At 52.0% G+C, this 12193-nt stretch overlaps 2 protein-coding genes across 4 annotated transcripts; one reads left to right on the forward strand and one right to left on the reverse strand.

Annotated features, from left to right (window-relative positions):
• The first annotated feature begins 180 nt into the window (after window positions 1-180).
• Window positions 181-5086, forward strand: LOC103256667 (hepatocyte nuclear factor 1-alpha). Of its 2 annotated transcripts, none has more exons than XM_021710604.1 (6): window positions 181-329; window positions 462-663; window positions 1701-1892; window positions 3175-3296; window positions 3365-3530; window positions 4439-5086. In XM_021710604.1, exons 2-6 carry the CDS (start codon window positions 567-569, stop codon window positions 4564-4566), a joined length of 705 nt encoding a protein of 234 aa, XP_021566279.1. In that variant the 5' UTR covers window positions 181-329; window positions 462-566; the 3' UTR covers window positions 4567-5086. The 2 variants fall into 2 exon arrangements, with proteins under 2 accessions (XP_021566279.1, XP_008052657.1); XM_008054466.2 differs by having other exon boundaries at window positions 3386-3530.
• A 746-nt stretch (window positions 5087-5832) lies between these two features.
• LOC103256668 (uncharacterized protein C12orf43-like) lies at window positions 5833-9979 on the reverse strand. Of its 2 annotated transcripts, none has more exons than XM_008054468.2 (3): window positions 9611-9979; window positions 7633-7690; window positions 5833-7114 (listed from the first exon to the last, which is right to left on the reverse strand). In XM_008054468.2, exons 1-3 carry the CDS (start codon window positions 9840-9842, stop codon window positions 6760-6762), a joined length of 645 nt encoding a protein of 214 aa, XP_008052659.1. In that variant the 5' UTR covers window positions 9843-9979; the 3' UTR covers window positions 5833-6759. The 2 variants fall into 2 exon arrangements, with proteins under 2 accessions (XP_008052659.1, XP_008052658.1); XM_008054467.2 differs by having other exon boundaries at window positions 7633-7813.
• Between the last annotated feature and the right edge of the window lie 2214 nt (window positions 9980-12193).

Genomic DNA, 12193 nt, shown 5'->3' on the forward strand with positions numbered 1-12193 from the left:
GCCGGGAGCGTGCCACTGCCCTCCAACCTGGGTGACAGAGTGAGACTCCAACTCAAAAAAAAAAAAGAAAGGAGCCACTGGCCTAATCAAAGCCATGCAGTTTGGAGTGACAGGAACTACCGAGGCAGGGAGGATGAGGACGTGGGTGCTGAGGCTGGACACTGCTCCCCACTGCAGGTGTATACTATGGACAGCCCGCGACTAGTGAAACAGCAGATGTGCCCTCAAGCAGCGGTGGCCCCTTGGTGACAGTGTCTGCACCGCTACACCAAGTGTCCCCCACTGGCCTGGAGCCCAGCCACAGCCTGCTGAGCCCGGAAGCCAAGCTGGTAAGTGTCCCCTGCCTGTGGGAAAACCTTTCCACTCATACCTTTCCTTGGCAGGGAGATCCCAGATCCCGGAGCAGTCCCCAGGAGGCACTATGGGGACTCACCGTGATCCACCTTGACTTCCCCTCACAGGTCTCAGCAACTGGGGGCCCCCTGCCTCCTGTCAGCACCCTGACAGCACTGCACAGCTTGGAGCAGACATCCCCAGGCCTCAACCAGCAGCCCCAGAACCTCATCATGGCCTCACTTCCCGGGGTCATGACCATCGGGCCCGGTGAGCCTGCCTCCCTGAGCCCCACATTCACCAACACAGGCGCCTCCACCTTAGTCATTGGTAAGCGGGTGGGGATGGGCGGCACCTGGGTGGGGGCTCAGGGGGCTACCGCAGGACCCTGGAGCTGGCAGAGCCACTGAGGTGCACTCATTCATTCATACAATATGCATTTATTGAGTGTTTATTCTGGGCCAGGCACTGTGCTACGTCAGTGACACATGAGGGAACAGAGACCAAAATCTCAGTGACCCAAGTGGGGAGGCAGATAGCACGCATCATACATACATTATATAGGGCCTCTGAAGGTGAAAAGTCTGTGGGCAAAATAGAGCAGGTAAGTGGGATTGATGTTTTCTAGGTTTTTGGTTTCATTGAAAAAACAAAACAACACTATAAGCCCAGAAAACCTTTATTTGCACAACTTTGTTTTTTGAGTTGGAGTCTCTGTCACCCAGGTTGGAGTGCGGTGGTATGCTCATGACCACTGCAGCCTCAACCTGCTGGGCTCAGGCCATTCTTCCATCTCAGTCTTCCAAGTAGCTGGAACTACAGGTGTACACTGCCATACCAGGGTAATTTTTTGATTTATTGTAGAGATGAGGTCTTGCCAAGTTGCCCAGGTGGATCCTGAACCCCTACACTCAGGCAATCCTCTCATCTCATCCTCCCAAAGTGCTGGGATTATAGGCACAAGGCACCATGCCCAGTTGTTTGTAGACACTATTATGCAGAAGCTCAACATATAGGGCAGCTAGGGAACTGGGGGGAGAAGGGAGCACAGAACTAAGTCCAGGGCCTTTGCACTGCTGTGAAACCCCAGGGTTCCAGGGAACCCAGTCTGACAACCTTTGAACAAGTACTGCCTGCTTCTCCCACCAGCTCAGATGAGGAGCTGAAGGCTCGGGGGCGTGGTGACTTCTCAGGGCCACTGAAGTCAGTGGCAAGTCCCAGTGCAGGGCTGCTTTCTGTCCCCCTCCACCCTCCTCCAACCTGTGGCTCTGGGAGGGAGGGGTAGTGTCCCCAGGGGGTCTGGGCTGGATCTGGGAGGCAGCAGAGGTGGTGGGAGGCCTGGATGACTCTTGCCTTTCCCACCCCAGGCCTGGCCTCCACCCAGGCACAGAGTGTGCCGGTCATCAACAGCATGGGCAGCAGCCTGACCACCCTGCAGCCGGTCCAGTTCTCCCAGTCGCTGCACCCTTCCTACCAACAGCCGCTCATGCCGCCCGTGCAGAGCCACATGGCTCAGAGCCCCTTCATGGCCACCATGGCCCAGCTGCAGAGCCCCCATGGTGAGCCACTTGTACCCCAGCTGGGGGAGGCAGTGTGGGGGCTGACTATGGATGCACAGAGGGGAAGGGGGCACCTGGCAGGTATCGTGGTCGTGTGTGTCCAGGACAAGTGTGAGTGCTTCCCCACACGATGGAGAGTGTCTGGGGGTGATGTCTTCAGGTCACAGTATGTTTCCATGTGAATGTGTGTCGTGTATGTGCACACATGTGCTTATGTGAGCAGATTCCAAGTGAGTTTCTGGCTGTTTCTCAGCTGTGTGTGCCCATGTGTGAGTACAAGCCACAAAACTCATAGGGTTACCCATATTCCAGAATTCACTATTCTTTAGATTTTAGAAAGATGATTTGGTGGATAAACCAGGTATCACATAACACTCCCAGCAGGGTTTGGGGCAGATCCCTGTGATCCAAGCACTGCCATGTCTGCAGCAAAAGGTAAGAATTCCACAGGCAGGTTAAAGTCTCACATCACCTCACATCAGGTTCAGGTCGCGTCCTGCGGTCACGTCTCCAGTGTCAATCCCACGAAAATCTTTTGGTTTCAGACCTTTTTGGAATTCGGGATTGGGATGAGGAATTGTGACATGTCTCTGTGTGTACATGGTTCAAAGTGTATGCATTTGTGTGTGCATGCCGTCTGAGTCATTGTGAGAATATGTGTTCTATGTGTGTTTTGCTAGTGTGGGGTGTGTGCTTCTTGGAGCAGCTGTAGGTGAAAGGTTGGGTTACAGTTGGGAGAGATGGCCTGGAGATGGAGGAGGTAGTGCTGCCCTCTGCCCTGCTTGTCCCTTGACAGGGGCCACCTGCTTTTTTTCTGAAAACCGCTGAGCATAGTAGTGCCTGCATGAGTACGGCACCACCTGTGCTGAGTACAGTAGAGGCTGCCCTGAATGTACAGTACCTGTGCTGAGTACAGTAGCACTTCTGCTGGGTACAGTAGCACCTTGCTGAGTACAGGAGCCCACGCTGAGTGCAGTAGCACTGCACCTGTGCCTCCCATTACCTTTCGTGCCCATTGTCTCCAGGCGACAGGAGGAACTGGAGTTGGTTCCTGGCCTCCTGCAGGCTCCTCCCCATCGATCTCAGTTGAGCAGGTCCCTTAGTGGGGGCGGCCCTGGTTTTGGAAATCAGCCCTGGATCCCCAAGTACTGCCCCATCGGGCCATTCAGCGGGACCCACCTCCCCTAAAGCATGTAATCTTGAGATCTCCTGGAAGGGTCCTGGGCCAGGAACATTTGCCATATTTGTATCCTCCTCTCTCCCCTTCCCACCGTCTGGTCAGCCCTCTACAGCCACAAGCCCGAGGTGGCCCAGTACACCCACACGGGCCTGCTTCCGCAGACCATGCTCATCACCGACACCACCAACTTGAGCGCCCTTGCCAGCCTCACACCCACCAAGCAGGTAAGGCCCAGGCCTGCCAGGCCTCCCTTGGCTCTGCCCAAGCCTCCCCTCCATGCCCCAGGGCTCAGGAGGCTGCTCTGCCCCCCCAGGTCTTCACCTCAGACACCAAGGCCTCCAGTGCATCTGGGCTTCACACACCGGCCTCTCAGGCCACCACCCTCCATGTCCCTAGCCAGGACCCTGCTGGCATCCAGCACCTGCAGCCTGCCCACCGGCTCAGTGCCAGCCCCACAGGTGAGTGGCCCTGTCCCCACCCCCTTCCTTGCTGTCCCTGTCGGGCCACGGGGCAGTGTGTGCAGTAGACAAAGGGCAGACAGGAGGGGGGACCGGCAGGCATTGCAGGGCACTCCCTGCCTCCCAGACATAGCCCGTGTGCCCATGAAGCATGCCAAGTGGTGTGGGCAACCCTAGGAAAATGAGGCCTATCTTACAGGAACATCTCACTGACTCAATTGAGGAAAAGACTAAGTAATTCAAAGAGGCAGCAGAGGATAATGACGAGGACGAAGTCTGTGGGCCAGAAGTGACTCTGGATGTGTTGGGCTTGGCTTGGCTCAGAGTCGACCATTCTTTGAATTAGTCGCCAACAGTTCAAAATAACTTTCCACATAGAAATCTGGATTTCTGGCCTCTTTTGGAAAATCGGAAGAACTCATATTCCCATGCAACAGTCCACCATGTCCCACTTGACCCGCTTACTTCTGCCCTGATGACGCCTGTAGGTACCCGAGTTTGCAGTCTATGATGTGATTAGGAGCGGGTGCTTTGGAGTCAGGCTGCTGTGCTTTGAAGCCTGGAGTGGCCACTGCTGTGACTTTAGGCAAACTGCTTCCTCTTTGTAAGCCTCAGGTTCCTCCGCCCAGCCCTGGTGGTTGTAGTGGCAGCTTCCTAGGGCATGCCATGTCCCAGCTCCCACTACAATGTCCCGAGGAAGCCGCTCCCTGGGGAGCCCTGCAGCCTGGCTGGGAGGCTCCCCTTACTGAGAACTGAGGGTAGAGGTTTGACTTTGGGGTTCCTGTTATCTGTTGTGATTCCGGAAGCGAGGCCCTCCCTCCCCTGTCTGGAGTACCCAGGGACAGGCAGGCGGGGTGGGGTCAGGGTGCCTAATGGGTAGGTGGCCAATAGCCTCTTTGCCTCTGCAGTGTCCTCCAGCAGCCTGGTGCTGTACCAGAGCTCTGACTCCAGCAATGGCCACGGCCACCTGCTGCCATCTAGCCACAGTGTCATCGAGACCTTCATCTCCATGCAGATGGCCTCTTCCTCCCAGTAACCATGGCAACCACCCCCAGGCGCTGGGCCCTGGAGTCTGCATGACCTGCTGGGGGGGCTGTGCCTGGGTCCCCACCGTGCTCTGCCAGCATCAGGGATGGAGGGTTCTGAGGTGCCCCAACCTGCGGAGGGCTGCTTGGATTGCCCAGACGGGTATGGAGAGCTGGGAGCACAGCTTGTTCCTGGCAGGATGTGGAGAGACTGTCCCTGCTGCTTGGGTGGTTACTTGGTGCCTTTGATTCTGGCACTCCCAGCCTGGGTCTGTGGAAAGCCCTGGGACCCCACACGCCTCAGGACAGTCCCGAGTAGCTGTGACTTGCTGAGCTCCAAGGCCCTAAGCTCGGCATGGCCTCGTTCTGTCACCTCTACCCACCAGGCCACTCCACCCTGCCCCAGCTCCTTCCAGCTAGTGACCCACATGCCCATTTGTACCCCTCCATCACCCACTCACACCAGGCATTTCCTGAGGGGCTACTTTGTGCCAGGGCCTGGGGCTCTGATGCCCAAGCCTGGGGCAGCTCAGGCTAACAGGGAAGACCCGCAGGGCTCTCCCGGCTGCCCTTGTCCTGAACAGTCCCTTCTCCCCAGTCCCTGTGGCCTCTAGTTTTCCTGGACATTCATTCTCAGGGGCATCATGTCTTCTGATGCTAGCCTGACCTCTTGCCTCTACTGGAAAGGCCACTTCATGGCTAGGAGGTCATCCTTACTCCTACAGGAGCCTTGTGACCCATGCCACATCCAGGTCCTGGCGTGGCAGCGACTCTGGCCTCTGGGGCCTTGCAGACCCCATCCTTTTTGGGGGGCAAAGTTGTGAGCTCAGAAAGCAGCAAGGCCTGAGCAGCTGGTTGAGCTGAGGTGCCCAGAGGAAGAGAGGTGAGCCCAGCAAAGCGGAGCTACCTGCGTGGACAGAACTACTGCTCAGAAACCTGGGAGCCTGGCTGGCAGAGGGCTTTTCAGGGCCACTCCGAGGGGTCTGAGGTCCTGAGTTCCACCAGGAGAGACAAAGCAGCCATGTGAACCCAGGGCGCATGTAGTCTCATCTCCTTGGGTCTGCTGCAGAGAACCTGGTCCTCAGCATACCACACTTTACCCTGGGACTAAGGAAACGGCCTGGAAAGAACCAGCAGCCCCTGTGGCTTGTAGCCAGCCAAGGGCGAGCCTGTATGTTTATTTAACTTTTAGTAAAATTGATGAAAGACGTACTGGAAACTTCTTGCTTGTCCACAAATCACCCAGATGGGGCTTGGGCAGTCAGAGGGAGGTCGAGGCACGCTGCGGAGAGAGGCAGGTCCCAGCGCACACACTTGCCCACCTCACGTCTTTGCTTCTCTTGCTCTGTTGAAACCAACCATGAAGGCAATGAAGCCAGATTCCACCTTGACCTGGAGCTTCTGCCCCGTCTTGCAGAATACCCTAGTCCACAAGGGCTAAAGCCTTCCTGAAGCCTTGAAGCTGGGGTGAAGGAACATATCCCGGGGGAGGCAGGCAGGAGGATGACGTTTAAATTGTCTCGAGGCTCAGCACTGACAGGGAGGCAATGCCCAAATCACTCTAAGCTTTGTTTTGGGTCCCTCGGCAGCTTATTTTCGGTAATCTGGTTTGGCTCAGAGACATCATCGTGTATGGTATATTCACAGCTGTAGACAAAGAAAAGTTGGAAAATTAGGGGGTAAACTTCTCTCTCCTTTTTTCAGGCAGTTCTATCAATTCTACATGGGCTAAGGGGAGAAGAACAAAAGTTTCTCTGCGTCTTGGCATCTTGGGGACCCCTTCCCTCATTTTCTCAAGGCTGTTTCTTAGAGCAGGCTAAAGAGGTGGCGGGGAAGGAGAAAGGTCTTTTTTCCTCTGTCCACCTGACAGTTGTGCAGAGATAGAAGCTTCACCATGTAGTCACTAGTCTTGAATAACTGAAAGGCTCCTTCTTCCTGAGGCCATGGAATGTTCTGGAACCACAGGTGTGCTGCAGCCCTCCGTGAGGACACAGAGCAGCAAGCCTTGCTTAGGCTTCTTGCCCTCCAGCCACTTCTTTGCCCTGACTCTTGCGCAAGCCCCCATGATGATCAGGGTCTGGTGGGCAGAGCCAGTCTTGCCAGCCAAGTCCTTGAACTCAGGAAGGGAGGTGGGGCTTGGAAATGCCTCATCCGCAAGGGGCACCTTGTCCTCAGAATTAGTTGGGCCCTGTGCCCACAGCTGGTCAGTTTGCAGGTACAGCTGCAGCGCTCTTTGCTGGTGGGAACAGAGATGCCTCACTGGCCTTCTTGGCCTTTTCCTTTCTTTTTTTCTTTTTGGTCCCAAACAGCATCTGGTCCCCATTGGGCTTGCCTGACTCCTCCTGCTTCTGGACCATAGCGCCATTGGTAGTGACAGTGGTGGTTACAGCCGAGTGGACGCTGGCCGCCTTCTTGGCTTTCTTTTCCGACTTCCTTTTCTTTCTTGCCTCCTTCTCCTCCCTGACAGGACTGTGGATGGCTGACTCCCAGAGGATGTCGGATACCGACACAGCTGCCTCCCAGCACCTCTGCCGCTCCTCGTCACTGTGCTCGCTGCTGCTGCAAGGGGAGGGCAGTGTGGGTTAGCTGAAGTCGGGTTGGGGCCCCAGAGCTGTCTCACGCTGCCCTCCCTTCATCCAGGCTACCTGAAGGAGGCCACAGAGGGAGGCAGCTAGACAGCTCAGGCTTGAGGGTGAGGCTGACCTGGGGCCCAATACTGGCTTCTCTGCTTACCAGCCCTATGACCTCACGAAGTGACTTAGCCTCTTTAACTCCCAGTAGCATCTATAAATGGGGATCTGAGCAGAGCTTAGGACTCCCAGGGATGTCTCAGGAGGCAACACGACCAAGTGAGGTGTTTAGCCCAAGATGGGTACTTAAAAAGCAGCAAACACCCAAAGCCAACCCCCAGGAGAACCTCTTCACCCTCTGCTGAATGCAGTATGTCTCCAGCTGCCTGACAGGTGGCTTCCTTGGCCATGGACCTGACAGGAGTTGGCTTGGCTATTCTGGGGAAAAGGTCAAGATGCAAGAGGAGCAAAAAGGAGGAAGCATGAGGAGAAGGTGTGAGCTCTTACCTGGACCTGGAAGGCTGTCGCTTGTGGCAGGGCGGGGGAGAAGCTTCCTTCTCAGGGCCTCCAGGAATGGACGTGAAGAAAAGGCAGAAGTGTAAGATCCAAAGGGCAGAGTCAGCATCACCAGACACCAACCTTTCTTCCCAGGTGCCGAGGCTGCCCTGGCTCTGTTCTCCAGGACCTCCTAGTCCAGAGGCAAAGACCTGGGAATCACAGTGCTCTAACTACAACATGATGCCACGTCTGATGAGAGGTATGCCTGAGGTCCAGTACAGGATGTGGTACTTGAGAGGATGCCAGATCAGGTCAGCAAGCCCTCAGAATCTTCTGGAAATCAACAGTTTAGCGCCCTACCTAAGGCAGCCTCCAAAGTGGCAAAGGAGTTGGAGACACAGACAGGAGAGGCTGGGAGGTGCAGCAGTCAAGGACTCCTGTTCAGATAGACAGACAAGGCTGCCTCAGACAAGTGACTTCATTTCTCAGAGCCTCAGATTTCTTGTCTGTAAATGGGGTATCATCCTAATACCTGCCTTACAGCAGAGGATGAGCAGATAAAAGAAGGTAATAGACAAAAACTGTATGCCCAGCTCTGGACACACAGTAGGTGTGTAATAAACAGGAGCTGTTGTTACTAGAATAACAAATACTTACCGTCATCCTCTGAGGCAACTTTCTGTACTTCAGTTTTTGCTGGCTCCTTTGCTACTTCTGAGATGGTAATGAAGCTAAAGAGAGAGGAGATGGCTGGCTAAAGAGGAGATTTTTAGGTAACAACAACAAAAAATTATGTAACTTTTTTTAATAAGTGAAGGGGAGAGGGGCATGTGATCTTGTATGCAAAAGCAGAGAGCATGCTGGCCTGGTAAGAAAGCTAACGTCTATGGTCATAACATGCTGACCAGCCCCTGCCAACTAAAACTGTAGTGCTTCATTTGTTTAAAGTCCACTTTATGCCAGAAAGTGCTGAAGAAGTGTTGAAGATACTCACAGTACAACAAAATGAATGCAATTTCAAATAAGACTAAGAGAAATGAGAGCAGGAGGAACAGAAAGCTGGAAGTGTAGTCAGTAAGTTCTATACACTTGCCAGAGAGAGAAGCTACATTTTTCTCTGTGAGTCCTAGCAGCAAGCATGAAGGGTCCACGAATAGTCTAGAGAAGCGCTTCAGAGCAGAGCAAGTGGTCAGCTTCTGGAGCAAAGCAGACCTGTTTTTTTTTTTCCAATTTGAGATGACAGACATGTAACAGAATGAAATAATACAGATATCCCACACATCCTTGACTCATTTTCTCTCAATGTCAGTACCGTGCATATCTACAGTAAACTACCACAACCAGGAAGTTGAAACTGATACAATTCATTGGGCTTACTCAGACTTCAGAGACTTGGGTTTTGAATCCTGGCTTTGTCACTTATTAGCTATGTCCCCTTTGGCAACTGACCTTCTCTCTGAGTTTCTGCTATCTATTAATAACTGGGAACCACAATAGCACCTACATCTTAGAGTCATCACAAGGATTAAATGAGAAAATGAATACCAAGCACTTAGCACAGAGTCTGGCCACAAGCAGGTACTCAGTACTTGGTCGTTATGATGATGATGATGATGATGATGATGATGATTACTGTCATCAAGTTAAGCAACAAGCTTCACAGGACTACTGACATAAAAATAAACCACATCTCTCTAGAGGGACAGCGAGATCAGGAAGCAAGTCTCTTGTGAATGCTGATGACGAAGTCGCTGCGTGGCAGAGAACAAGGTTCTCAACAAAGTCCTCACAGCAAACACAGCAGTGACGGGGTGCTTTCCTTGACTTCCTTCCATATACATCAAAGGGGTCCCCCAGAACCCTATTCGGGGGAGGGGTGAAGACAATGCCACCCAGGCTCCAGTCTCTGACATAACACACTGGCTCCCTCATCATCCAGCCTCTCAGGCCCCAAGGGATCCCATGCCCTTCGGCCAGCCTCCCTTACCACTTCTTGGTTTCTCTGGCCCCTGCAGGCCCTTCTTCAAGTCCCAGGACGGTATCGCCACCTCCTGAGACCGCGCCAGCTCCTCCCCATCGCTGCCGCTGCTACCGTTTTCCGAATCTCTCACGGCACCACTGAACACGGCCATCTTGAGCCACCACAAAGAATTGTGGGGGAGGTCTCCATTGTCGTCTCTCCTACAGCGACCAAGTGAGAGCAGAGGAGCGCAAGGCATCGTGGGGATTGTAGTTCCCAGACTCAGGACGCCATCGGCCAGTTTGGGCGGTTCTCAAATGTGAGCATCACAAAGGCCTAAGAAACCAACTTCTCTAATCTTTTCTTAATGAAGAAATCTCCAGAGGGGAAGAGAATCGCCTAAGAGTTAATGACAGAACCAGGATTAGCTCCTAAGTTTTGATACGAGTAGTATGATGTGATATGATTTATTCTAGCAATTCCTAAAATCCAACTGGGCATCAGATACACATTAGGGAATCTTGTTAAATTGTAGACTCTTGGGTCTCACACACGAAATTAACCAAATCAAAATCTCTGATAGGTGGGACCCAGTAACTGTATTTCCTTGAATAGCCTAGGCCCTTGCTACAGAGAGCATGATGCATGAACCAGCAGCATCTGTAACAACTAGAAACTTGCTAGAAATGAAGAATCATGGGTCGTACTGAATCAGAATCTACATTTTAAGAACTCCCGGTGATTTGTGCGCACACTAAAGTTTGAGAGGCACTGCCCTAGGTGATTCATATGCACAGTTTGGTCTGAGAAACACTCTAGTTTTCTGGCCCAGGACTTAATCCCGCCTGCACACTGTAAACATTTAGGGAACTTTAAAAAAAAACTGACTCCCAGGACCCATCCAAGACCAAAAAAATTAGAATCTCTACAATCAAGATACTCCACAGTGAAGAATGAATAAATCATTTTTTTTTTTTTGGTCTTTTGAATGCTTTGTTTCATGTTTTACATTTGAAGATGAGTGTGTCAAAACTTCATTAAAATAAATTCTCTGGGCCAGGTGTGGTGGCTCATACCAGTAATCCCAGCAATTTGGGAGACTGAGGCAATTTGGATAGCTTGAACCCAGGAGTTCTAGACTAGCCTGGGCAACAAAGTGAGATTGCGTCTCTACAAAACATAAACAAATTAGCTAGTGTGGTGGTGGTGCACACCTGTAGCCCTAGCTATTCAGGAGGCTGAAGTGGAAGGATCACCTGAGCCCAGGAGGTCAAGGCTGTGGTGAGCCATGAGTGTGCCACTACACTTTAGCCTGGGTGTGAGAGTGAGACCCAAACTCAAAAAAAAAAAGTAAAATAATAAAATAGACCGGGCACAGTGGCTCACACCTGTAATTCCAGCACTTTGGGAGACAGAGGCAAGAGGATTGCCTGAGCCCACAGGTTCAAAACCAGGCTGGGCAACATGGTGAGATCTCGTCTCTGCAATTAAAAAAAAAAATTAGCCAGCCATGATAGCATATGCCTGTAGTTCCAGCTACTTGAAAGGCTGAGGCGGAAGGACTGCCTGTGCCCAGCAGATCGAGGCTGCAGTGGCCATGAGTGTGCCATGGCCCTCCAGCCTAGGTGACAGAGTGAGACTCCAACTCAAAACAAACAAACAAAACAGTCTGGCTTTGAGCTTTTCTATTCCAAAAAAGAGGAAGTTGTCTTTGTTCAGAAATTGCAACTTGGAATCCATGTGCTATGGCAGTCATAGGTGCATATAAAGAGATTGGGGCAAAGAGGAACTTAAAAAAAAAAACTCCACATAAACTGCTTTAAAACAAGTAACAAGTACCATTGGTTATCAGAGCCTGTTGCAGGAGCTGGTGTTAGCTTATTGGTGGAGACAGCAACTGTTAGGTAATTATCTTTGTGTAAGTGGCTTAATACTGTGGTTTTGAGGATTTTTTTTTTTTTGCGATAATTTCTGTTACAGTTATATGTGTGTGAGGGCTCATTCTTTATAACCTCTTGGCTCCATTTTATTAGGGTTTGACATAGCAATTCCGTTTTGACACTAATTGCCTTTGGGAGGTAATTAAGCCATGGGAGCTGAGTCCTCATGAATTGGATTAATGTCCTTATAAAAGAGACCCCAAAGAGACATCCCCCGCTTCCACCATGTGGGGACACAGTGAGAAGCTGCCATCTATGGATCAGGAAGGGGCCTTCACCAGATACCAAATCTGCCAATGCCTTAGTCTTGGACCTCCCAGCCTCCAGAACTCTGAAAAATGAATGCTTGCAGTGACTTACTCATTCTGTTTCTTTTTTTTCATTCATTCCTCCCTTCCTTCCTTCCTTTGCTCTCTCTCTCTCTTTCTCTCATTCGTTCTTTTTTTTTTTTTTGAGTTGGAGTCTCACTCTGTCGCCCAGACTGGAGTGCAGTGGCCGCTCCTGGCCACCGCAGCCTCGACCTGCTGGCTCCGGTGATCCTTCCCCCTCAGCCTTCCAAGTAGCTGGAACTACAGGTGCGTGCTACCATGCCCGGCTTTTTTTTTTTTTTTTTTTTTTATTGTAGAGATGAGGTCTTGCCAAGTTGCCCAGGCAGGTCTCGAACCTGTGG

This window comes from Carlito syrichta, unplaced genomic scaffold, assembly GCF_000164805.1.
Source record: "Carlito syrichta isolate Samal-C Ts95f unplaced genomic scaffold, Tarsius_syrichta-2.0.1 Scaffold291044, whole genome shotgun sequence".
Classification (NCBI taxonomy): domain Eukaryota; kingdom Metazoa; phylum Chordata; class Mammalia; order Primates; family Tarsiidae; genus Carlito; species Carlito syrichta.

What these genes read in the sequence shown, in the direction of transcription:
- LOC103256667 (XM_021710604.1), top strand. Translation starts at nt 567, where the DNA reads ATGGCCTCACTTCCCGGGGTCATGACCATCGGGCCCGGTGAGCCTGCC. An exon ending in CCAGCTGCAGAGCCCCCATG is followed by an intron (nt 1,893 to 3,174) that starts GTGAGCCACTTG and finishes CCGTCTGGTCAG; the next exon opens with CCCTCTACAGCCACAAGCCC. An exon ending in GCCTCACACCCACCAAGCAG is followed by an intron (nt 3,297 to 3,364) that starts GTAAGGCCCAGG and finishes CCCAGGGCTCAG; the next exon opens with GAGGCTGCTCTGCCCCCCCA.
- LOC103256668 (XM_008054467.2), bottom strand. Translation starts at nt 9,842, where the DNA reads ATGCCTTGCGCTCCTCTGCTCTCACTTGGTCGCTGTAGGAGAGACGAC. An exon ending in GCCAGAGAAACCAAGAAGTG is followed by an intron (nt 7,814 to 9,610) that starts GTAAGGGAGGCT and finishes CCTCTGGACTAG; the next exon opens with GAGGTCCTGGAGAACAGAGC. An exon ending in CGACAGCCTTCCAGGTCCAG is followed by an intron (nt 7,115 to 7,632) that starts GTAAGAGCTCAC and finishes CTCCCCTTGCAG; the next exon opens with CAGCAGCGAGCACAGTGACG.